The following is a 25,528-nucleotide window of genomic DNA, read 5'->3' on the forward strand; positions in this document are numbered from 1 at the left end:
GTCATGATTTTAATGATTTTTTTATTTGTATTTTCGGGTTTACATGACAGACAGTTGAATTCTTTAATAAAAATAAGAAATCATTTTGGTGCAGAGTTTGGAAATTGCTGGTTTTAGAGACGTGCACAGGCATTTCGGGGGGCAGGGGCTTAAGTGAAAAATGGTACTTATAAGTATTTTTTGCAAAAAGTAAATGTGTTTGACAGGAATGCTGTGCACAAAATATATACATTTTTTTTTTTTTTTAATCCGCAGAAACAGGGCACTTTCTCTCTTGCTTCATCAACAGTACCATAGATTGTGTGGGCTCTCATATGGCAATACAATGTTAAAAAAAAAAAAAATGACATCCATAATGCAAGATTGTTTTGTGGTAACACAAAACAATCTTACAGAGCAGGGTTTCTCAAATGGGGGTACGTGTACCCCTAGGGGTACTTTGGAGGACTGCAGGGGGTACGTGAGCTATTTAACAAAAATGTTTAATAGTTACAAGGCTGTTGTCCAGAACATTGTTCCTCTTTATGTAGACTTTTTTTTTTTTTTTTTCTACCAAAAATGTGACATTTGTGTCGCCTTTTTGGACCTATTCTTGCCTTCCTTCCTTCTACTGTCAATCAATCAATCAATCAATCAATCAATCAATCAATATGTATTTATATAGCACATTACAGTAACCAGCAGGTATCCAAAGTGATTCACATCAGAAACCCAGAGTAAGACAAATATCATAAAACATATCGTAAAAAAGAATGAAACATAGAAAACAGTGAAATCAGAAAAAGTTACATAGAAACAGGAGAGGGACATTGCCACACCACTACTGGTATTAAAAGCCATTCTAAACATAAGTTTTGAGTTTGGACCTAAAAAGGGCAACATCGCTTATTTTCGAAGTTATGTCACTGTTTTTGAAGTTTTTGATACTATTTTTGACCTATTCTTGCCTTACTTCCTTCCTTCTTTCTACCATCTTTTTCCAAGGTTTTGTCTTTTTTTTGTCTCCTTTTCTCATTAGCATTTAAATGTTTTTTTTCAGTTACAAGGCTGTTGTTTAGTAAATCTATGACTGACATCGCTGCACTGTTCCTCTTTAGGCTATATAGACTTTTTTTCCTACCAAAAATGATCAGGGGGTACTTGGATTAAAGAAACAATTCAAAAGGAGTAGATTATTGAAAAAAGTTTGAGAACCACTGACTTAGAGGATGCTTTACCCCATTCGGTCTAAATTGTTTGCTGTGTAAGGTAATTATATGTTAAATGCAGTGCAACACTACATGCAGTGAAACAATTCTAAATCCAAATTGCATCTAAATCAGACATCTAAATTACTTTCAGTAATGTTTCTATGAAAGTCAGTGAGGCATACAAAACCAATGCAGCTTTTTTTTTTCCCCCAGCCCCACCTCCCCTATCTCAGGCAGTCCTACTCAGTGCATGTGAATATGTGTGTCCCTTGCTCCCTGTCCTTGCATGCGGGTGGAAGTGGGAGGACAAGGACAAGGACAAGGCACATAGAGAATGTATTTATACAGTAGACGGAGAAGGATTTACTGTGTCCATTCTTAATACCAAACACTCACTTCAACTGTGCTTACGTGTGCATTTGTTTCTGTGCGAGAGGTATATCAGGAAGATGAAGAAACATGAAGTGATAAAAACATTCGTCTTATTCTGGGTCACAGCTGCTGAGATGAAAACACACACACACACACACACACACACACACACACACTTGTAACCTTCGCCTTAACCCTGATTCCCAGTAGACCTGTGCACACACACACACACACACACACACACACACACACACACACACACACACACACACACACACACACACACACACACACACACACATTGTCTACTTTACAAGTCCCCTGAGAGTCCTGTCACATTGGGGGATAAAGAGTATCGAACAGGGATGCACATGGAACACGCACATGAATAGAAACAATAGAGCGGCCTTCAAGCTTTTATTCTCCCGATTAATACCAAATGAACATTTCTGCTCTGATTTATGGGTCAAGTCCACAGAGAGAAACACTCAAAAAAATGACAAACAGATGTGATTTTAGTGTAAAAAAATGATATGATTCATTGCAGACAAAAACAGAAGCTCTTTTTTCTCTTGACAGGGACTCAGCACATGCTTTTTGATTCATTTATTTAAATCACTGTTGGTCCCAGATTACGGTGTCTTCAGCGGCTAAAGCAAGCCTGTTAAAATGATGGAATAATGCGTTAGAAAGGCAGGTAACTTAGAATTAGCAGTAAGACGGGGTGTGTAATTAAACCAGTTGTCGTCCATTTTACAATCCAATACATAATTCAAGCAGCCATGCACATGGGAAAAGAATGAACTGGCTCTAACTAGTAGCTAGCTCTCCAAACGTGTTACACGGCAATTACGGATGAGAGATAGGTGTGTGTGTGTGTGTGTGTGTGTGTTTCTCTGTGTTTATGTGTGTACATCCACTAAGTTAATGGCTGTGTGGACGCGGCAGTCTAAATGTGTTCATCTGTAACATTTTATCCTGGTTCACCTCACTCAGCCACTGCCACGCTGCAAATACACACTCAAACACACACACACGAGCTCACAAAGCAGGAATGGGTAGGAGGGAGAGAAACAGCAACACAGAGAGGAGCTAGGGAGAGAGAAAATGATCTGCCAGCATGAGTCCATTTTCCACTGCAGGTAGTTTTCCAAAAACTCTGGAACTTTTTCAAGAATTCAGGGAACTTTTCCATTTCATTGGTCACCCTACCGTTAAAAAAAAAAAAAAAAAAAAAAAAAAAAAAGGCAATGGCCTACAAATACTTGGATGGAAGGACTGAACAGTGCTGTTTGATATTAAAAAAAAGAGCTAAAAAAAACTAAATGGGAGTGAATCTTATACACTGGTCATTTTTAAGTATTGGCAACCAGCTGTCTAGACCAGGTGATGGATTGATTAAATCCATTTAAAAGTCTATCAAAACTCAACTTAATTAGGCCATGCCAGGTTTAACTCAAGGAATTTGAAAAGAAATATAAAAAACTCAATAACAGCAGAAATTGTACTTCATTCACAAGATTCACGTTTTTACCCCTCCCAATTAAACTTATCCCCTAGTTTTTGAGGTCACTTTTGTTGTCCATGAACTTTTAGAGTCCCTGAAAACTCAAACTTATCTTATATGACTAAATAATCAGCAGTCGAAATTTAGAAAAGGTCCGGGTGCTTGGAATTTCTAAATACGTTTTAATGCTGTGCGGTGCTCTTTGGTAGGGAACACAAAAGATAAAAAAATTTGAACGGTCCAATCAAAATTTTTAGTTTAAAACCTCCCCATTTCTATTATTTGTTGATACTGCATTTGGACTGTGTGGGTGTAGTGTGATCATATTTAATTAACAGGGGCCTGAAAACACACAAAAAACCAACCCCGCAACTGTCATCAGATGTGGTTTCAAATACAGCTAAATCCTGATTGGTGCCCACTGAAAAATTAGTGAAAAGAGCATGGAAAAACACAAATACAAAATGCTCTCATGTGAAATGGTTTCAAGGAAGTTCCTATTTCCTTCATTTTTTTTTTTTTGGTGGAACTGGTTCCAACTGATAGCATGAACTGAAAATATGTGAAAATCTTACTACAACTTAACAGGAAAACAGGAACCTGTGTTAATGAGACTTTGGCAATGACAAGGCTGCACCCTTGTTACATCCACACTTTTATTGCTGCATTATTTCCTGAGCTATGATTCCAAGAATCCTAATAAGGGAAGACCCTCAACTGGTCTCCACCATATGATAGCACCACTGGTATGTGGTCCCAGAAATTGGCCCTGAGTTTTAAAACTCATGTTTCTATCACTTGTCTCCCCCATGTGGTCATCTCCGTCACAGCTAGTTCACTTTCTAAGGAAAAATCTGCTTGAGATGTGCAATTATTCCAAAGATCTTGGACAACATACCTACAAACATAGGCAAAGAGAACATTCAATTATAATTACATTAAATTAAATAAATAAATAAAGTAAATACATAATTATTATATGGTCTTGTAAAACTGTGAGAAATGGGATTGCATTTCTCAGTAATCAAGTAGTTTTAATGATTTTTTATTACTAATGTGTTGTTTGAGAAAGTCATTTTTAAATGCTTCAAATACATGAGTAGTGTTAAGAAATATCAATAAGACGTGTTTGTTATAATTTCTGGAGGAAGGAGGAGAGGCTGGGGTCGAATTGAAAGTTAAGCAAAAGGTTTAATGAAACATCACGATGAAAACAACAGTCAAAACACAAATGTTACACTGCAGCTGACAGCGGACTGATCTCATGCTTCTCCTTGGGGAGTTACAGAAGAACAGTCCTGAGACATTCTCCGGATCACACATTTATTCCCTACACCTGGGTGGTTCCTCAAATGAAATCTTCCCCTATTGGTCAGATGTCTCTCAAAAGAAAAGTGTACGTTCCCAATCAATCCAACTATATGAATACACATTCATTGTTCTAGCTCAACAGGGGATGGCTCTCAAAGTTGTTTAAACAATAAGCTTTTACATTTATGCTAAATAACAGCCATGACCTAATCAATTCTTTAGAAGCTTGAGAAGGTGTGAGCCAGACAAATGCTGATTAGGCTTAATCAGTATTGAAGCATTCCTTCACTTAGTCACACAACAGCTTACATTTTTTTTACCTTAAAGTATATTGTAGCCTACTAAAAAACATAAGCATGGTTTTAACTTTTTTATCTTCAACAGTAGATTTATAAATTCTCAACTTGTGTTAATATTTAGCCAGCAAAGATATTCAACAAGACTGTAATGGAATACGGCCGCCGTTGTACCCAGTTCCAATTCGTTGTTAAGGGACCTCGAGTTACACTAAGCAGACTAGGTGAGAGACTTTTATATCAACTTACGGTATTATTTGAGAAGAAAATAAATACTCGTGTGCTATTCCGAAATAGTGTAATTTCATCACCGTGTTAAGGGAGATGACATGTTGTATTTAGTCCATAATGTAGTGGTGAATACTTGATTTGGAATTTGGCCATGATTGGGTCCGTTGCGTCCCACCGAAAACAGGAAGTTTTCAGAGAGTTACACAGGCTAGCTCAATAGCCTGCGGGGTACATACGCATTTTTTTCATGTTTCAACAAGTGTTTAAATCGTGTGGACTATCAGCCGTGCTACAGACGACAAACGATAAGCTCAGCAGTAACTGTAAGTAAATGTGTCCATCGGCTTTTGTCTGCGGTATTTCGGCTTCTGTTTGCGGTATTTAACTTAAACGGGCACTCTAGTCATCCTCAGTCTGAAGGTTAGCCGACCAGCTATCTGATAAGCTAACGTTAGCTTGGTCCCGAACCACATTACTATCTGAAGGGTTAGCTAGCTATGTTTCTTGATGGTTAGGTAGCGTACAGGTTTCGGTATTGAATTAGCTAGCTACAGTGCGCTGCAGTTTCCGGGTGTCAGTGTTTCGTGTTTTACCCTCTATCCAGACAGCACCGTAACATGAAGTTATGGAGGAGCGAAAGCTAAAGAGAAAGAGTCCCAGGATCTCCACCAGCACCGCGGCTCCGACCGGTGGCTCTGGCCGGAAAACCACCGCTTCCTCCGGGGGACGGCACGTCGGCTCAAGCCATAACGCGGGGAGCCAAAAGAGCAAAAATAGGAGGTAGCAACTGTGCAACTACGACTACTAATAATAGTTTGATTAAAAATCTTTTCGTATATTTTTCAGAAATAAAAGAATCAAAGTAATGTTATGTTGCTATGTCCGACCTGATTATAACCCTTGCTTGTTTCCGTCTTTTCCCCAGGGGAGTTAGAGACAAACCCAGGCAGCAACTGGGTTTAGGTGGTCGATCTAATCAGAAGCAGGGCCAGGCAGCACCTACCATCCAGCACTCCTTTCTGACTGATGTGTCAGATGTACAGGAGATGGAGAACGGCCTGCTCAGTCTCCTCAATGACTTCCACTCAGGGAAACTACAAGCATTTGGTAATTTGGATTTCAAAGAGACTCTTCACCAGAACACAGCTTGTCCCGCATGAGTCTTAAGACCCTGTGCAACTTCATTTTAACTGAAGGTTTAACATCTGATGTAAAATGCTTAAGCGTTTCTGGTGTTTACATTGAATACGTCTCCCCTCTTTGTGTCAGGCAATGAGTGCTCCATTGACCAGATGGAGCACGTGAGAGAGATGCAGGAGAAGCTGGCTCGTTTGCACTTTGACCTTTACAGCGAGGTGGATGAAATGCCAGAGGACCAGAAGAAAGTGGCCTGCGACACCAACATGGACAAATTACTTCTTAATGTAAGACCGTAATCTAGGGCTGAAACGATTCCTCGAGCAACTCGAATAATTTGATTACTAAAAATCGAAGCTTCGTTTAATTAATGTTGCCAACGTTGTATCGCTCACGGTGTTTCTGCACAGAGGATTATTACTCTCGCACACTGGGCTGACGCTGTTGGTGACCCATATGTAATATGGCACTTAAATGCACTTAATATAAATATAATAATAATAATAATAATAATAAAGTTTTTTTGACAGATGATATTGTAAGCAAAGTAGGCAATAAAAATGTAGCTTTCTCTGAAAATTAAACCAAACTATTGTATATTATTGCTAGTCAATAAAATAAAAGTATTTCTAATCCGATTAATCGATGGAATTACTAAAATAATTGATAGCTGCAGCCCTACCATAATCCAATCCAGCTTTATTTGTAAAGCAAATTTAAAACAACCAGGTTGCCCAAAGTGCTGGACATTGACATGATTTCGGACAGATTTTAAACACACGAGTAACTAAAATGAACATTTAAAACCACTAACAAACAGGAAAATGAAAATGCAGAGTACATCTCTCAAGCAGGTTTAAAGGCCAATGAATAAAAGTGAGTTTTAAGTCGTAATTTAAAAAAATGTGAAGGCTGGGGCCCAAGCTGACGTGCAGAGGCAATTCATTCCACAGCCTTGGGGGGCCACGACTGAAAATGCTCTAGCTCCCCTATTTTTTGAGCCGCGTTTTAGGGACAACAAAGAGTAGCTGGTCAGCAGACCTTAATGACCTCAGACGAGCATGCAGCTTCAGTAGTTCAGCGATGTAAGCTGGGCGTTGACCATAAAGAGCTTTCAAAACAAACAACATAATCTTAAAATGTATTCTAAAGCAAACCGTTAGCCAACGAAGGGAGGCAAGAACAGGTGTAATGTGATCTCGTTTACGAGTTCCGAGTAAGGAGTCGAGCGGCAGCATTTTGAACCATTTGTAATCTGGAGAGGGAGGCCTGGCTGACACCTACATGTAAAGCATTACAGTAATCCAGGCGAGTTGTGATAAAAGCATGTATAACCCTCTCAAAATCAGTGAAAGATAAAAATGGCCTCAGTTTGGTGAGCAGCCTGAGTTGAAAGAAACTAGCTTTTACAACAGAATGTTGAATGTGTGACTTTATTCCTTACTGTATTTTTGAGTAATAGCATTCTTTAAGACACCCAGATGTTATAGCCTATAGTCTGTTATCAGACAGAACCCCAATTTTGTAGAAAATTCCTGAAATGTGGGTGATACAGCACATTGAGCTCATTGTGCAGTTGCATGTACCTCTTTTATTCTGGATGAAGCTGTTCATTGATGTGGTGTAACTACTCAACATCCCAGCAAGGATTTAGCTGCTTTTACCCCTCTTAAGTGTTAAACTCTTTGAGTTTAGTTAGCTGCTTGTTGTATGTGACGCAGGATCAACTCTACAAGGTCCTTTTACTGCGATCAAAGATTGCCAAACAAACTGCTGACACGCATAACAAGATCAAAATGTTCTTTTTCTCCACAGCTTGAGGAGCTGAGTTCTTCGATGTATCCTTTTTTGATATTTAAAATTCACCGTTCTCCGTGCATCATATTGGTCCTTAACTGCTTTTGAATGAGTTAAACCTCTGCCTTTCGGTTTCCTATCCATTTAGCACTGATCTTTGATTTAAAAAAAAAACTTGAGATTTGTGGCTGTGTTTTTCCTTTACCTTGCTTCTCCAGTCAGAAACTGAATCTAGCCGACTCCCAAGACATTCCGAGGACTGCCAGTATTTGATTTTCTATTTTCTTGTCAACCCCATCTGACTCACCCCCCATGTCACCTGGAGGGGCTGCAATGGTTAAGGTGGAGTTGAAGCAAGCTTGAGGCACTATTGCTCTTAAGTTTTGTGGCAGAAATGGCAAGAAAGCTGTTCACCAGTGTTCCCGGTCTGTACAGCTGGATGGATGTATTGTAAGATGTCACAGCAGGGATGCACTGACAGCCTTTTTCCCCCCACTAACAGTGAGTGGTAAATACGGTGGCTAATATGGAGTATAAAAAATTCTAATCTTACCTTACTAAAACTTCCCGAGATATGATTGGGTTTCACCACCATCCTAATAAATCTGATACAATGCTTTGCTTTGCTGTTCTAATCAGTTATAATAGATGGAGATATGAGAACTCCAGCTACTCTCTGACCTACAGTGCAGTATACTTTACATATTGGCATTGGTGCATCCCTGTCATGGCCTGTTTATAGTCAAGTTGTTGTCAGTTCACTAATTTCCGAACAATTAATATTTGCATTACTTTGCTAACCAAAGTTATATTGAGATAAAGCACCTTTTTTGTCGAACAGTTGATTAATTCACAAGACCTTAAAAGGACATCTTCAGTGATGTTTTATCAGCTTTGTTTAAAGTGAACTGACTGCAATTTATATATATATATATATATATATATATATATATATATATATATATATATATATATATATATATATATATATATATATATATATATATACTCACTCTGTTGCACTTTGTCTGATCTATCGTAACAGGTCAATTGGTGTCTCTAATGTCACAAACTATAAGCTGTGAGACAGTAAGAAAATATCCTGATTAGAATGAATTATAGCTCAATTCATTAAAATAACCCTTAAAGTGATCATACTATGCTCCTTTTCAGGTTTTTAATTGTATTTAGAGGTTTGTACCAGAATAGGTTTATGTGGTTTAATTTTCAGAAAACACCATATATGTGTTGTACTGCACATTGCTGCAGCTCCTCTTTTCACCCTGCGTGTTGAGCTCTCTGTTTTAGCTACAGAGTGAGGCATCTCACTTCTGTACCATCTTTGTTGGGAGTCACACATGCGCAGTAAGTACTGCTAGCTAGTCAGTTGCAGAGTATGAGGGCACGCCACGCTAGCAGCTAGGCAAGCATTATAACGCGTGTTACAAAGTGACGCACGTTTGTCATGGAAGTACAGGTTGGACTACAATAGAGCAGTTTATGAACAGTGTTTTTTGTTGGAGGTGGAAAGTCCCTTTGGGGTGGACTTTGGGCTTTTTCACTTTGTAAACCTATAACTTGCACAAAAAGATATATAACACAATAAAGGAAAGGGGGGAAGCCAAAAAGCATAATATGAGCACTTTAAATGCACAGTAGATTCGGACCATAGAAACTGCGCTGGATGAGTAAGAAAATGAGCAGTGACCCCAGTTTGTGATTTTTGCATATGATTTCTTGCTACATGTGAGTGGCCGGATATCACCTCCAACACCTTGGTCAGTGTTGAATATATTTGCACATATCCATGCAACACACAAAACACACGGCACATTATCACTGGTGTGTTTGACGCTGGAAAATACTGAATAATCCAAATGTTGACATCACAACCATGCCTTAATGTTTCTAATTCAATCATTTTTGCCTTATTGGTTCGAACCATTTAATTGACTTCCATAGAACATGCAATTCTGCGTTTTAAGATGTAATCATTTGATGCTGCTTTAATTTGATGTGATTTGATCCCCTTTATTTTGTCGCTTCTTATTTGAACAGCGTTGTTGTGGGATGTGAGATTATTTTGAAGTATTTTACTGTTTTAAATGTTTGGTGATATTATTATTGACTAAATAAATGTGTTGTCTGACTGTCTGTGTGACTCTTGGCCACAAGTTTTTAAGCCATACATTTTTTTTAAACCATTTTAAAGGAAAGAGTGCTGACAAATGACTCAGTTTAGAGGGGAGAGGGGGGAAAGGAGAACTGTATCTCCCCCCCCCCTCATGTAAATTAACCCATAGCCAGATACTTAATTTAGGAGCATCTTTATTTATGCATTACTTTCTGTATGGTGTGTACATTTTCTTGAAGCTACAAACGTAGTCCTGTACTGCAGTTATTAACATGGTAATAGAGCTTGTGTTTTTCAGGTTCTGTGTCCATTCAATATTCACATTTCCCTGTGGTTCGAGTGTGAGGTATGACAAATATTTGAATGAATGCATTGATTAATTAATTGCATCATAATATGAATAGTTTTTGGCATATCCTCACATATTATTGATGGACATTTGGCAGCTCAAGTGTCTCTTGTAGTTTAATATGATTCCATGCTTGTATACACACCATTACTCCATAAATTAATTCACTTATCGAAGAAGCTGGCAGAAAGGGTGGCCAACATAAGTTGACTATGATTCACTTGGTTATGCTGACAACCTGCTGCATATGCTTCACGGTCATCTTGTTACTTATTGATGTGCAGGAGGAGGGATGTGTGCTGTGTGGAGGAATGTGCGCATCCTTTTGTTGTTGCGTCTCTAAGGTTACTGGGAGCAGATCAGCCCATTGGCCGCCTGTTAGAGTTTATAAAGCTGAATCTGACAGTAAACGGGAGTCGAGGCGTTTATTCTCAAAGTGTGTTATCCCGTGAGAACATGGAGACCAACGTGAAATCAAGCCCCCATTCGGTGAAGCAGTGGCAGCTCAGCGGCACCGACTATGACCCGCAGCAAGTCCGGAGCCTGCGGTCCGGAACCCGCTTCAGCACCTGGACTCCTCTGAACAACAGGACGAGCAACCTGCAGGTCAGACCAAAGTCGATACAATTTATTTTTTATTAATAGCCACCAGATGGCAGGACTGGCCAAATTATTATTTAGCACGATGCCTGTTTTGATTTAACACATCTTTTCCGTGCAATGATGCTGACATGAAGTAACAGTTTAGTTAATTGTCCAATTTATCTGATTTGTAAAAGATGCGCGAACTGGCGTAAAGTCTGTCTTTATGCTTCCAGTCGCACACAATTTGAGAAAAGATAAATTACGCTAAGATACATTAATTATGTTATCATTTAGCCAGCATTGCATATGGGAATTGTGTGCAGATGTGTGTTTTTTTTTTTTTTTTTTTTTTTTGGCATCCAGGTCCACAAGTACAACTTATTGTAGCTGTACTATTTCATGTAGTTCCACATACAGTGAGGGCTTTTGTTTTTCTTGAAATTAAGTTTTTTTTTTTTTGTTTGAGCATCAGCATTAATAAAAACGACTGCACAAACTTGCACACACTTAATGGGAGGACAGAGCTCTCAGAATACATTTACACTGAGATGATAATAGTGACCCAATTAGACCAATGTTTTCAGCCGTTATCACACCATCTAGCTTACTTTTGTACTTTTGGCGGAGCAGCCGGACACTGAGGCAATGAGTGTGCACCTTCCATACGTTCTTCACTGACTGTATCAAATTTGTTGCTGTACCCCCTCCCCCATTTCCTCCCAGTTATTTGAGGAGAGGATGAACCTTGTGCACCACTGGTATGACCTGTGGACTGACAGACAGAGGAAACACCTGTTGCACTCTCTGCTCACACGCTGCACCAAGTCACAGCTTAAGTAAAGTCTTTCTCTAGCCTTTTGTGCATTTGTGTAAAAACGATAAAGTGTTGGTTTTCTACTTTTCGGGCGATACAAATTTCTTATTCACCAAGTTATACACTTTTTTTTTTTTTTTTTAAATGAAAACCTCTGCCAATGTGGGCAGGTATTGCAGGGATTTGCTAATCGAGACGGTTCCCGTGACTCAAGTGGACTTCACGGCGGTGCTGCCTCGGTTTCTGTCCCTGTATGTGATGTCATTTCTCTCCCCTCGTGACCTCTGCTCCGCTGCCCAAGTCAGCTGGCACTGGAGGGTCCTTGCTGAGCAGGTGAAAAGCCCAGAAGAGAGATATTCGATATGACCGCCGTTTCTACATACTTACATTAACACACGTTTTCTTGCGTTGCCTCTGTCTCTTTCTGCCCAGGACTGTCTCTGGGCCGGCCGGTGCATCACAAGAGGCTGGTTCCTTCCCTACTCTCCAGGAGAGAGAGAATCTGGAGCGTGGAAGAACCACTATGTCTCCTGCGTCTCCACGCTGGACTGGCTCACTCCCCGTGAGGCGGCCGAGCAGTACGGGACCCTCAACCTACAAAGCACAGGGATGACGGAGGAGGAGGAAGAGAGGCGCAAGGAGAGGAGGATCAGGCAGATGATCAGAGACAAACTACAGGAGGAGAAAAGTGAGTGGAAAAGAAAGAAATCAAAATGTCAAAATTGAACACTTTTTGAGGTGTCCTCAAAGTTGCGAGTTAGTAAGACTTATAAAACTAACTTTCTGTCATATTTGCTGAAACTGACCCTATGTTCCAGTAGAACTACATGAAGCAGGTCATTTAAAAAAGAAATCCTATGCCACCACCTACAGCAATTTGCAAAAATCTCTCATGTTTTTCCTCTTTACTGTATACATTGTCAAATGAAATTTGAGAAATATGCAAAACTCTGACCTAAAAACTAAGCAGAAATGGCTTAGAAAAGTTGTTGTACTTAGAGACCACATCTGTTACATTTGCAGGACAATCTATGAGAACCAGGAGAGCCTGGGGCAGCTACGCAAAGCCAGAAGGAGCCAGAGGTGGAAGTGCTGAGACAGGGAGGCTCAGCTCTGGAAGAACATTCAGCTCTTGGCCCTCTATCTCCTGGCCTCCAAGGACTGTTGGGTCTCCCAGCCTCTGGTCTAGCCTGGACAGGGGACAGCCCATGACTACAGCTCAGAGCTTGGAGAGAGTCCAAGCTTCCAGTCCTAGCAGGTGATTGTCTAGACACTGACAGTGACATACAGTATTCATTTACCCTCAATGATTTCGGTTACCTGCGTTTTGAGATACAATACATTGAGTTACCTGTTTATTAAGACTATTTTCATGTAGCCTACTAATGTACTTCTTCTCTTTCAGTGAAAGACTGAGCAAAGCCAGTGCAGCACTGTCCTCCTTCACCAGCAGACCTGCGCTGCCCCACACAGTTTCACCCATCCATCTGACCACTCCTTCCCTCTTACTGCTGATCTCCAACAGAATTCCTGCCTACGAGGTAAAAGACAAACAAAGAAAGAGTCAGTCCTAAATCACCATCTATTTTGTAGGAGAAGAGAGCAGCGGCAAAGAGTGTGAAAAGAAAAAGGCCCAGTTGGAAGATGAACATATAATATTTCTCCCTGTCTGCTCTTTTTCTTTCTCTCTATGCTACATCTAGCTTGTGCTGAGTGGCGTGAAAGCAGGAGTGGTTGTGGTTCTGTACGACCACAGAGGGACACTCTCAGCTCTGTTGACCCAGGTGGAGAGGGCCATTTCTGGGCTGAGAGCTCAGAGACTGGGCCTACTAGCTCCAGGAGGAACGGAGGAAATCCATCTGCTTCACAGTGAGAATTAATAATCCTGTGTGTCTTAATGTGTGGAAACACGGCCACGATTATTTCCAGGCCAACTGGAGCGAAGTTTATCTCTCAGGATACTGTGAAGCACATCTGCTGAAACCATTTCATGGCTTATTTTATTATGATAGTACCTCTTTAAAGTCAGTCCCTTGGTTGAGTGTTGGCCACAAGACTAATCATCATAAATCTTGCATTGATTTATGTTACGTATGGACCCACCACACACCAAATCAACCAAATCAGTGAGCCCTGGTTTTAATTGTTCTTAAAGCTATAGTGTGTAGCTTCTGTCAGCCCCATGAGGAATTCCAAGTGATGACAACAAAACTGTCGGTGCTCCAACATGATACGAGTTGCTAGTAGCCAAGGAGGACACAGAGGATTTAAAAAAATAAATAAAAAAATTGACTTTTTTGAACATAGCCATACTGACAAACACAGAGAGAGTTGTGTGGAGCTGATAGTCTTCATTAGCTTTGTAGCAACTCATTTGGCGATGGCTTGAATGTAATGGACGTTCATTAATATCAAAAAAGTTATGCACTAAAGCTTTCAAAGACACCTTTCTGTATAACAAATTTAAAACACTTCCTAATTTTTAGATACATGCTACGACTCCACAACATAGTTCTGTGGCTCAGTGATTAATGTGCTTTAGTCACAGTTATCCTTTTTGCCTGTGAAGTCACCATTCATGAGTTAAAGTTGAAAATGCACGTTGCTCAGTTTTCAAACTCTTCAAAATCGTCCAAGGAACCTTGTTTTCTCTCGTCGACTAATCCACTTTGTTTTCCCTTTGACTCTTCAGGTAGTAGCCTGTCAGAGAGGACTCTACTGACCTCTAAACATAGAGAATTCTGGGAAAAGCTGGGTGGCTGGGTGGCGCCAACTGAGGAAGGAGGGGGGATTGACATCTTCACCCCATTGGCTGCATCTGGTAGGTAGACACAGATGTTAGGACACACACACACTTTCTGCATCTGTCTCAATAACTTCCACTCCGTCTCTTGCATTCTCTCTCTTCCTCAGCATCAGGAGTGAGTCTCATCCAGACTCTCTCTACTCTGACTGGTCTCGAGGTTCGGGCGCCAATGGGTCTTGCCACCGGAAGTTTCCAGAACAGTGAGTCACCCATGCACAAGACTGACTCAGAAACTTCCACTGAAATCTTTTTTGTCAGTAGCTCCAAGCTTAGGAATATGCTCTTTGTGACCTCAAAACTACCAATAACTGGTCCAAAAATTTCTAAGCCAGCAGGCGCCTCATGTGATTCTTGGCCCAGTGGGATATTTTGTCTTTCTTGAAATACTTAGAGTTATAATCCTTAAAGTGCTCATATTATGGTCATTTTCAGGTTCATAATTGTATTTAGAGGTTGTACCTGAATAGGTTTACAAGCCAGTCAGAGGCAGAGTGTGAGGGCATGCCACGCTAGCAGCTAGGCGAGCATTATAACTTACAAAGTGGTGCAGAAGTACAGGCTGGGCTACAATAGAACTGTTATGTGAACAGGGTTTTCTGTTGGAGATGGTAAGTCCCTTTGGAGTGGACTTTGTGCTTTTTCACTTTGTAAACCTATTATATGCACAAAAAAGATATTTAACACAATAAAAGTAAGGGGAAAAGCCAAAAAGCATAATATGAGCACTTAAACATTGCAAAACAGGGGATGTCTTTTAGTGTGAGGAAACTCAATGCACGTATTTGTCACTGCGGTTAGCGCTGGCTGCAATGGGTTATCAAAAACGTGTCTAGAAAGCAAGAAAACCGTAATGTTCTGCATTTTTTGACAAAGTAGATACTCAAGGAGTGTTTGGTTGTGCTGTAGTATTAAACCACTAAAATCTCAAAGTGGCTATATGTAACTTTCAGTTTGTTGTTGATTCTAGTGGCAGCTTTGGACAAAAGCGATACTGTTTTTACCACATCTGCTGTCGTAAAGGTCTTTCCTTTACAGTGCTGGGTTACCCACTGTATTGTAGGTCATATAGTCACGATGAATGTTTTGCCCAGACAGATAATCATTAATTTACAATAAGAGAATACGTTACAGATGCATCTTTGCATTTCAAGTGTTTTATTTTGTAACTTAGCTTACTTTGGATGTACTGTGAGCTATACGTTATCACTGTTATTCTGTCACAAGTTACAGCAATAAGAGTTTGTTGTAGCAACTAACACAATAATAACTTAGATTTATATAGCGCCTTTCATGAAACCCAAGGAGGCTTTACACAAGTACAGGGGGACAAGGAAACAGAAAATAGTAGGCCAACACAAACACGGACTAAAAAGAAATTAAAACTGGCGCTAAATGGAAGGGGGACGTAATTTAATATAGGCTACTGATGTACAACCACATCGCGCATTGTAAAATTATTTTATGAATGAAATTACATACCTGAGGGCCAATTCAGGGTCGGTTTTGAATTATTTACAATCGTGTAATTGTCTCCATCTGTTGAAAACCCGACCGAGATGGACCCTGGTTTTCGCCCGTCGTCTGTCTCTCTCCCTTTTAGCTCTTGTTTGTTCGTCGTTTAATTTCCTTCTTTTCTGCGATGGTCCTTGCCCAGTATCAGCCATAACTACAACAGATAACTTCTAAAATAAAGTTACATATAGTTACTTTAAGGATGACAACTTGTTGAAAATGTTTTCAGCTTTTTGCTGTATTATTCAGTAGACCACAGTACCCACCGCCAAGTGTAAATTACTGTTAAGCATCATGTTAAAGCCTTTTTAAAACCCTCTCCCAGTTCTGAGTGAGTGGTCTGATGGCAGTGTGGGCACCGGACTCTTGAACCAGCAACCAGCAGCCCCGGCACTGCAGTTTGTGTGTGAGAGTGTACTCCAGGGCTGGTGCAGACAGGCTCAGTGGATGGACGAGGCTCTGGAGGAGCTGAGGGGCTGCCTGGGGACACAGCTCCAGCGGCTCAGCCTCCAGGCCAGGGGCCGAGCTTTGGGTGGGTTTCACAAAAGTATATTTAAATGCACACACACGCAGGTACGCACACACACACGCGCACACACACAGCTGGAGCAATGGCAGTTTTAAACAAATGCCTGCAATGCTTTGTGTCTTGTAAACGTTTTTTTTTAGGTATCTATTCATATATTTATAGGTCACTTTCTGTGCGAGAAAATCTGCCTTGAGGATCTTTGTATGTTCGAAGATCTGAATGAGGCTCTGACTGAGGGACTTGCTGCTCTCACAAGACAGGAAGAGGTGGAGAGTACTGTAAAGGAGTTTTTTTGTAATACACAAATACAAGAGAAAAACGGCAAAAAACAAACAAACTGAAATGATACAAATTTAGTCATGTTAATTCAATCGTTAACTGTGGATAAGTCAGCGTGTGGTTCTTAATTTCTGCTCTTCCGTCTTCAGACCAGACCCCTGGAGTTTCTTGCCATTTTCCTGACAAAATGGAAGAAGGAGGGAGAAGAGTGTAGCGGAGGGGGAAAGTGGAGAAACGAAGGAGCAGATGATTTCTCCTCAACACCACATACCTCACAGAAATGCGTCGGCCTGATACATGAGCTACCACAGGTGTGTGTGTGTGTGTGTGTGTGTGTGTGTGTGTGTGTGTGTGTGTGTGTGTGTGTGTGTGTGTGTGTGTGTGTGTGTGTGTGTGTGTGTGTGTGTGTGTGTGTGTGTGTGTGTGTGTGTGTGTGTGTGTGTGTGTGTGTGTGTGTGTACTGTCCATTCAGAGAAGGTTGGAGGAGCACACTTCATCTTTACAACTCGTTTCCTTCTCTCTGTCTTTAGACAGCGTTGGATTGGAGAGGTGCAGCTGCCCGAGAGCTCCACCACAGCGAGTGTCTCTATCTGGGGAGACTGGGCGCTGTGCTGAAGGTAGCTAATTGGTGGACATTAAAAAACATTAAAAAATCAAAAAGACGACCAAACTTTCGTTCATTCAGGATATGCAGTTGCTGAGAGGCCATTGTTTAAGGTGCAGGCGCCACTCTACTAATCAGACTTAGAAATGTTTCCTGACACTGAACAAATATTAGGTAATGTTGTACAATCAAGTCCAGAAAACAGCCACTGACAATTGATAGGAACTGGGAAGATTATGTAATATTTTTTTTTAAACTAGGTGTTGGTTGATTGGTCTGCAGCTGCATGGCCTATTTTGTCCCTGCCTTTTTTTTTCTTATTATTATAATCTGATTTGGAGAGGATCATTTTGATGTTTTCAGAGCCACCACCAACCCAGCAAGAGTTGTGTTTGTTTATTTAAATGCAGAAAAGGTTCAGAGCTCTGTCAAAAATAAAATACCTAGGTATTACACTGATATACATGCTCTTCCTTTGTGCTGAAGGTGTACCAAGAGCCTCTTACAGCAGCTCTTAATTCCAACAGAGCGATCCTCAGCTACGCTGACATCCAAATTGTCCTCAGCCCTGTCACACAAATACTGGAGCTCAACAGGTATACACACACACACACACACACACACACACACACACAACTTGTCTTGTTTGCATCCATATATGTGGAAATTCCATGATAGATGTGCATGTGTTGCAGGGTGTTTCAGATAGACTTAGAAGCCAGACTGCAGCAGTGGGGTGCAGAGCAGTGTGTTGGAGATGTGTTTGTAAAACTGTGCTCAAAACTCAGAGTCTACACCAACTACCTCAACAACTACACCACTGCCCTCCGTACCATCGACAAGGTACAGTGAAAGAATGTGCACCTTACGCTAACTGGCTAGACTGTACAGCTGTCTGAGAAAGCAGTTGGCTCTGTGTTAAAGAGGGTGGATAGCTGAACCTAGCCCGTCGGGGACCCGACGGCACCCAACGGGGCCGGGCCGGGTTTGGACAAATGTTTAGAAATGATGTTCGGGTTCGGGTCGAGCTTGGTCACATCAGCGCGATAAGGCATCGAACATTTTAAATTTAAAAAAGCTTATTATGTAGGTGCGCGCCTGTGTTAACGTGCGCTTGTTGCCCCGTGTGCGCCAATGCGCTCATCTGTTGACATTCCCGAATGCCTTCCTACAGTTGCTTTATAAAAGCGGGCTTTCCACACAAACCAACGTATGTGTCATTAGTATGAGAAAAAAAACGAGATCGGGCTCGGGTCTGGCTCGGACATAAATATCTCAAAGGTCCCATGACATGGTGCTCTTTGGATGCTTTTATATAGACCTTAGTGGTCCCCTAATACTGTATCTGAAGTCTCTTTCCCAAAATTCAGCCTTGTTGCAGAATTACAGCCACTAGAGTCAGTCCCACAATGAGCTTCCCTTAGTGTGTGCCATTTCTGGGTCTGTAGCTCTGGGTGTGGCCTTGACCAACTGCTACTTTGCTCATTTGAAAGCCATGATGTCTCTCTCTCTCATGGGTGGGCCAAATTTTCAGGGCGGGCAAAGCAGAGAAAGGGGAGGTAACCTCGCTCCTTATGACCTCATAAGGAGAAGATTCCAGATCGGCCATCTGAGCTTTAATTTTCTCAAAGGCAGAGCAGGATACCCAGGGCTCGGATTAGCCACTGGGGGACCATAGGCAGGCTGGGGGAACACATATTAATGTTAAAAAAAAAGTGAAATTTTCATGCCATGTGACCTTTAAAGCCTATCGTGCTCGGGCCGGGCTCGGACAGAAAATTGCGGCCCGATCCGCACTCTATTCTGTGTGATCACAGAATTTGGTCAGCTATATTGTGTTTAAAGATATACTTTATTAAGATTTATTCATCAGCCAGGTTTAATGTAGACAAACAGCGTATGTGTACGAAATGTAAGCACAAGGATGTTATGTGTGTCAGTGCAGAGAGACGAAGCCTCCATTTAGGGCTTTCCTGAAGAGAGCAGACAGAACTCTTGCAACTCACATGCTGAGGTAACGGCACACATATACACACACTCGTATCTTGTATTTGTTTCCATGGCAATGTTCATCCATACCTGACCAAAAGACCGGGATGTATTCATTTAAGAAAAGTGCTTTAAAGACATGTTTGGGTGTGTGTTTGTGAAGCCTGCAGGAGCTGCTGCTGTGTCCAGTGTGGAGAATACAGGAGTACGTGACTCTGCTTCAAGCTCTGTCTTTCCACACACACACCGGTCACCCGGACCACACACACCTGTCCTCTGCCCTCAACACACTGCTGAGATTCAGAGAATTCATACAAAAGGTACGACACCCAGAGCGAGGAGTCACTACGTCATGCCACCTTTTTTTTTTATTTATTTATTTTATTTTTTTTTAAATATGTTTCTGTGCTCATAGCCTTGAACACACACAGGTGTCTTCTTCCATTTCAGTTAAAGCGAAACTCAGAGAGAGACAGGCTGATGGAGGAAACGCAGCAGATGATCCAAGGCTGTCCGGTAAAAACACAGCTCCCTTTTTTAAATTTTTTTTATTTCACCTTTATTTTTACAGGCAAATCATTGAAAACAGGTTCTTATTTACAATGTTGACCTGACAAGTGGCATAGCCACTTAGGGAAAGGGAAGAAGGGCTACATAATAAATACATTAGAAATACATACTGTAGGTTTCCACTGAGTAAAGCCCTAGTTTGACGCTTTGTCCGAATCCACATCAATAAATCCACGGAACCACTCGTAGAAAAGGTATATCCGTTTACTCGGTTAGAAACGTAAACATCAGTACAGCAATAGTACAAAAAATAAAAATGATTATAACGGCAAAAAAGGAAAAATAGAAAGAGGTCAAAAAACTGTGATCCTTGCTTGACTGATCCCTCCGATAACCACTTTTTTTTTTTTTTTTTTTTTTACCTCACGACTCTCGCTAGGGTATTCTATGCAATTAAAGTTGTATACGGTTAAAAGTAACAATGCAATATTTCCAAAATGTCACCAATGCACTCTAAATTATCCACAAACATTTTAGATAAGATTGCATTACTGTAAATATTAACTAAAAATATTACCCCCAATTTCCTCAAAATAAATGAACAATGAAAATTACCATTTAACACATAAATTAAAATCATTTATCAGTTAACTGCATTTAGGCTACTACACATACAGTTTAGAAATTGTATGTTATTACAATTTGAAATACTACACAGGAAAACAATAAACACTTATATTGAGATAAGTGCACAGGTACATGGGGGTGAGTAAGCGAGGGAGAAACCATTCAAATATATAGCTGGAACCGTGATTATGTAGAGAAGAAACTGCATATGTCCGTGAACAAGGATGATATGATGGTTTTGATGGATGAAATGGAAATTAGTTTGTCCATTTTGAGAATCTTTTTGCGGAGCGTTGCAGTCACGACGAGCGGCAGCAGATTGAAAAGATGCGAGACCAGAGGCAGAGTTGGTTTTGGGAACGCTTAGTTGAAGACGAAGTGAGGAGCGGGTGTTGTATGTGACAGAGTTTGGCTGCAGCAGGTGACCTAAGTAAGGAGGTGATCGGCCAAGAAGGGTCTTGTAAATGAATATAGGGTGCAGTGGTGTGTATTGAAGGGGGCGTTTGTAGCAAACCTGATAGGGGAATGATAAAGAGTGTCAAGTTTTTTTCAAACACTGTCAAAACAAACTATAAAACGTACATGTTGTAAGTATTTTAATGTGAATATTGTGTGTGTAGAACCTCCGTGAAGGGAACAGGCAGCTGATAATAACTCAGGATGCTGCTTTGCTCAGGAGCCCTGATGAACAGATTCCAGACTCGCTCAGGTAACAACACAAATTATTCCTGTGTGGTGATTCCTATCAGTTTATATCCAGACAGGTTCTTTTTTTTTTTTTACTTAGTATAACAGATCTTAAACCTTTTGATTATTTTCGTATTTCTGGATTTTTATCAACCTTAGTACTTACTGTTACATGCCAAACCAGTTTAGAGTTTTCCCTTTAAACATAATATTGAAATCATTTTGTCAGAAAGATATATTTACTTGGAAAACAATGGACAAACATATGCTCAATTTAGGATTTCAATATTTTGCATCACCTTTTAATGAATAAATTGGGAAACCTTGCACCTATCTAATCAAGCCAATCTAATCAAGTCATTATTTCCATTCTGTTGGTTTGTGTGTGTGTGTGTGTGTGTGTGTGTGTGTGTGTGTGTGTGTGTGTGTGTGTGTGTGTGTGTGTGTGTGTGTGTGTGTGTGTGTGCGCGCGCGCATGATTAGGACCTATGAGCAGGTGTCTGACGTGGGCCTGTTCCTGTTTAACGACGCTTTGGTGCTGACGCGGCGAAATGTACATCACACGCCGTTCACGTTGGCTCACCAGAGCACACACACTTTCCTGGCCTCTGTGGCTCTCGGCAGCCTGGCCGTCAGAGAGATCACACATACACACTGTGAGCTTTTACCATATGATCATTTGAAGTCTTGGACTTTTTGATAGCGTCTGAAAATGAAAGGAATGTCAATGTCTTTGTCTTTAGATGTGTGCCATGCCTTCGTCCTGGAGGGTCCTTGTCGTTCCTGGGTTTGTGCCACTGAAAGAGGCGAGGACAGAGAGCACTTCCTGTCTGTGCTGCGTTCAGCCATAAACTCTGCTCTGACGGGACATCAGTGACGGCGCCTTGGCGACACAGCGGCAAGACAAGAGGAGGTTTGGACACCACCGTTGGCCTTTGAAAAAGTTTCATAACCCTCCTGTTGTCCTCGGGTCAAATTTGACCCCTTTTAAAAATGTCTATATCAGAAATATGGGTTAATTTTTAACCAAATTACCACAACAAAAAGGATGGATTCCATACAATGCTCTTTGCAAATATAATTGATCACTTTCATTAAATTTCGGGTGAAAATTGAAATGGTTTCAAATCAGCCTCCTTACTAAACTCCTCCACTCAACATACGTTCCTCTGAAAAAAAACGTATTATTATTTTGACTACAAAATAATAATACGTTTTTTTTTTTCTTTAACTCATATATTAGGTATAATTGAATATACATGAGGTTTATTGACCATGAATTCCAAAAAAAGTAGTGTTAAACTAGCGGTAGTAAGTTGGTGTTAGTGAAAACTAAAGAAAAGTCGGAAAAAGGGACGAAAATATCAAGTTTCGAAAAAGGTTTTTGACCTGGGAGGACAACACAATCCAGGAAATCTTAAACTGCAATTTATTTTTCCACGCCACGATAAGATGTAAAGACATAGCAGTCCTTCCACTGTTGACATGGCGTTCTTCAGTGTGTTTCACTTCCACCCTGAAACCTCAGTTAAGTAGTTACAGAGGTAATCCTATAGTCATAATAATTACTTAGAAGAAGAAGACATACATGCTGTTAGAGTTACACACATTACACACAAACCCAAAATACGCACACATCCCCTGGACCTATACAGTGAAGCACAAATGGAGAGATGACAAGAGTCCGCACGCATGTCCGTACATGGTCCGTATGGGGACTTGAACCGGTGACCCTCTGGGTAGGTTAGGTTGGGTTGCAGTTTCAATGAAGTTGTTTTACAGTATGTTGATGTGTGTTAAACATTCTGTGAACATCATATCATATTTGTTTCTTGTTTTTCATTGCACCACTTGTATTTCCATAATTGTTGACATATTGTACATATAACATAAATTTCCAGTGTTAATAAAACTAAATGTTGCATTGCTATTTTTTCAACTTTTATTATCTTTGATTTGGAAATTGTATTAGTGTGTTTATTTATTTATTTTTTATCAAAATATGCATTAAGACATCACCATGATTTTGTTCTATACATTTTTTTTATGTAATCAGATCAGAAACATTTGTTTTGTTTTCAGGTATAAAAATTCTTTATTGATAGCCAAAAATAACACAAATGTCACATATTAGAGCTTATAACTATCACGGTGCTGCATTACAACACATAACTTTTACACTTATGTACATTATTGCCGCTTATTTAAAAAAAAAAAAATGTGTTCCATCCCGAGAATTAGATAAATGGCTGTGTCATTATCTGAACATCTCGACAGGTCAAGTACATAAAGATCAGTTCAAATGCTGACACAATACAAAGAAACCTTTTCTTTCAATGACATAACACATGGCGTACGTAATGTTCGAGAATTTATTTTAATCACAGTGAAATCAAATTCACAACAAATCTGTGACATTGGAACTACTGCCTTAAATGTTGTGTAGGTTTATTTACAGCTAATACATTGTGTACACATAGAACATATTGACAGAAAAATCTGCTGTATTTTGCAGTCTTCGGAGCACCACGGATGAGGATTAGGTGATAGCGGAACAGTTGAAAGATTACAAAAAGAATGGCTGCACATTTTTTTATATTTATCTCTAGTTGTTATTGTTGTTTTTCTTTCTTCTTTCCTTGTAAAGTGCCTTTGAGTACCCTTTAAAGCTCTATATAAAATAAATGTATTATTGTTATTATTATTATGATTATTATTATTAAGCGGTACTTTGACAGTTTAAATTTTACCGTTACAATTTCATTTTTTATTTTGCAATCACCAGGTAGTCTTTATGCAAAACACAGTGGTTTTAGATTTTTAAATATTCCATTTAACATATGAAGTCACTATGAGGATGATTTTGGTTGCGGTGAAATGTAAGCCGACCTAAAAACATTTAAAAAGAAGATTAGAGTCTGCGGTTTACTAGATTTGGGTTGTTGTTGCTGATGTGTGATGCTGCAGCCGGCTCTTTCCCAGTGGCTAGATGAGCGTGTGGGGGCTGACTCTTGCTCTGCGGTCCCAGGGTTGCTGCCGTGCTGTTTGTCACTTTCTGGGAGCCGTAGCCCTTAGGTTTGGGGATTCTTGTAGGTCCTGGCCGTCGGAATGCTTCGAGAGGTATCTGTGGGGAAAGCGGACAAACGATGAAGTAAATTCTGACACAGAGTGGTGTTTAGTTTAGTTTAGTTGAATTTAATTTTTGTGTTTCATGCCAAACATGTTTCGCCCATCCCACAAAACACCACAAACTTATTTAGCAAATGTCTTCCAGTCGCATATACAAATCATTCAGAGAAATACATGAATACAAATATATACATACACACATACACACACACACACACACAAACAGTATATACAAACAACAAATCCTCATCTTCAGATCATCTCGATAAAGTGCTAGTAGTTGTTAAAACTAATACTGTCGTTTTAGAGACTTGCGCTGTGACTTACAGCAAAGAGAGGGAGACTTGGGGAGAAATTGGGGGTGCACATTCTACAGAAGAGGGCTGTATGCACACAAGATAAGGACCATGCGTTTGTCTTTGCTCCCCAAGCTGAATTGTTTCCAGTAAAGATCTGATGCAATGCTGATGATGACCACTAGATGATGACATATCTTTCATTTTATGGACATGGGACAGTAAATGATCACAGTGCCAAACTTTTGCTGCATGACTGCTCCACTTGCACTTTGCTTTGTGTTTTGGACGAAGAAAAACCAACTTTTGTTTTCAGTTTTTGATGGTGATAATAATGATCTTCTAATAACAAGATATTGATGCTATGATACTGTAATAGGTATTGTTCTATTGTATTGTTCAGTTGGTCCAATTGTAATTACATTTTTTACTGAAGTTCCCAGTGAAAAGGAGGCTTTTGCAATGCAGAGATTTTCCTAATTTGTTTCGTTTAATGCATTTTTTTCATAAAGTTGCAGTCGGCCACCGTACTACCGCTTTGGAAAGGGATAACATCCTTTCAACAATGTTGCATATTGTTACATGTCTAATATGATAAACATTACTCGTTCCTCTTTATCTTTTGTACGTCATTCACTGTCTTACAAGTGTGCTTTTTCCAAAGAAAAATTAAAATAAGGTGAAACGTGTAAAGCTGCAACAAATACTCGATTAATCAAAATAAAATTAATCGGAAGCTATTTTTTATAGAGGGCATTTCTATCTCTATTTTCGGACATTTTATAGACAGACAACGATTAATCGAGAAGATGGGCAGAAGATGAATTGATAATAGAA

General features: G+C 40.1%; 3 protein-coding genes across 7 annotated transcripts in view; 2 read left to right on the plus strand and 1 right to left on the minus strand.

Annotated features, from left to right (window-relative positions):
* The first annotated feature begins 4,634 nt into the window (after window positions 1–4,634).
* ccdc28a (coiled-coil domain containing 28A) lies at window positions 4,635–8,694 on the plus strand. Of its 3 annotated transcripts, XM_028571967.1 has the most exons (6): window positions 4,912–5,230; window positions 5,512–5,687; window positions 5,833–6,014; window positions 6,177–6,331; window positions 7,860–7,882; window positions 8,060–8,694. In XM_028571967.1, the coding sequence occupies exons 2-6, from the start codon at window positions 5,533–5,535 to the stop codon at window positions 8,112–8,114; spliced, it is 570 nt and encodes a 189-aa protein (XP_028427768.1). In that variant the 5' UTR covers window positions 4,912–5,230; window positions 5,512–5,532; the 3' UTR covers window positions 8,115–8,694. The 3 variants fall into 3 exon arrangements, with proteins under 3 accessions (XP_028427767.1, XP_028427766.1, XP_028427768.1); XM_028571966.1 differs by lacking the exons at window positions 4,912–5,230; window positions 7,860–7,882 and adding an exon at window positions 4,635–4,900; XM_028571965.1 differs by lacking the exon at window positions 7,860–7,882 and having other exon boundaries at window positions 4,911–5,230.
* Window positions 8,695–10,780: 2,086 nt separating this feature from the next.
* ect2l (epithelial cell transforming 2 like) lies at window positions 10,781–23,159 on the plus strand. Its single transcript, XM_028571422.1, has 21 exons — window positions 10,781–10,930; window positions 11,633–11,745; window positions 11,894–12,056; window positions 12,156–12,411; window positions 12,747–12,981; window positions 13,129–13,264; window positions 13,427–13,592; window positions 14,416–14,544; window positions 14,637–14,729; window positions 16,367–16,573; window positions 16,733–16,848; window positions 16,999–17,160; window positions 17,380–17,466; window positions 17,940–18,049; window positions 18,149–18,296; window positions 19,394–19,467; window positions 19,606–19,762; window positions 19,893–19,958; window positions 21,200–21,288; window positions 21,750–21,922; window positions 22,010–23,159. Exons 1-21 carry the CDS (start codon window positions 10,781–10,783, stop codon window positions 22,141–22,143), a joined length of 2,964 nt encoding a protein of 987 aa, XP_028427223.1. The 3' UTR covers window positions 22,144–23,159.
* An 844-nt stretch (window positions 23,160–24,003) lies between these two features.
* Window positions 24,004–25,528, minus strand: part of filip1l (filamin A interacting protein 1-like) — a 79,164-nt gene continuing 77,639 nt past the window's right edge. For all 3 annotated transcript variants that reach the window (XM_028571868.1, XM_028571870.1, XM_028571871.1), the window contains one exon: window positions 24,004–24,390. In XM_028571868.1, coding sequence (XP_028427669.1) covers window positions 24,178–24,390 — 213 coding nt within the window. In that variant the 3' untranslated portion in view covers window positions 24,004–24,177. The remainder of the gene's footprint in view (window positions 24,391–25,528) is intronic.

Source organism: Perca flavescens, chromosome 24, assembly GCF_004354835.1.
Source record: "Perca flavescens isolate YP-PL-M2 chromosome 24, PFLA_1.0, whole genome shotgun sequence".
In the NCBI taxonomy this organism is placed as follows: domain Eukaryota; kingdom Metazoa; phylum Chordata; class Actinopteri; order Perciformes; family Percidae; genus Perca; species Perca flavescens.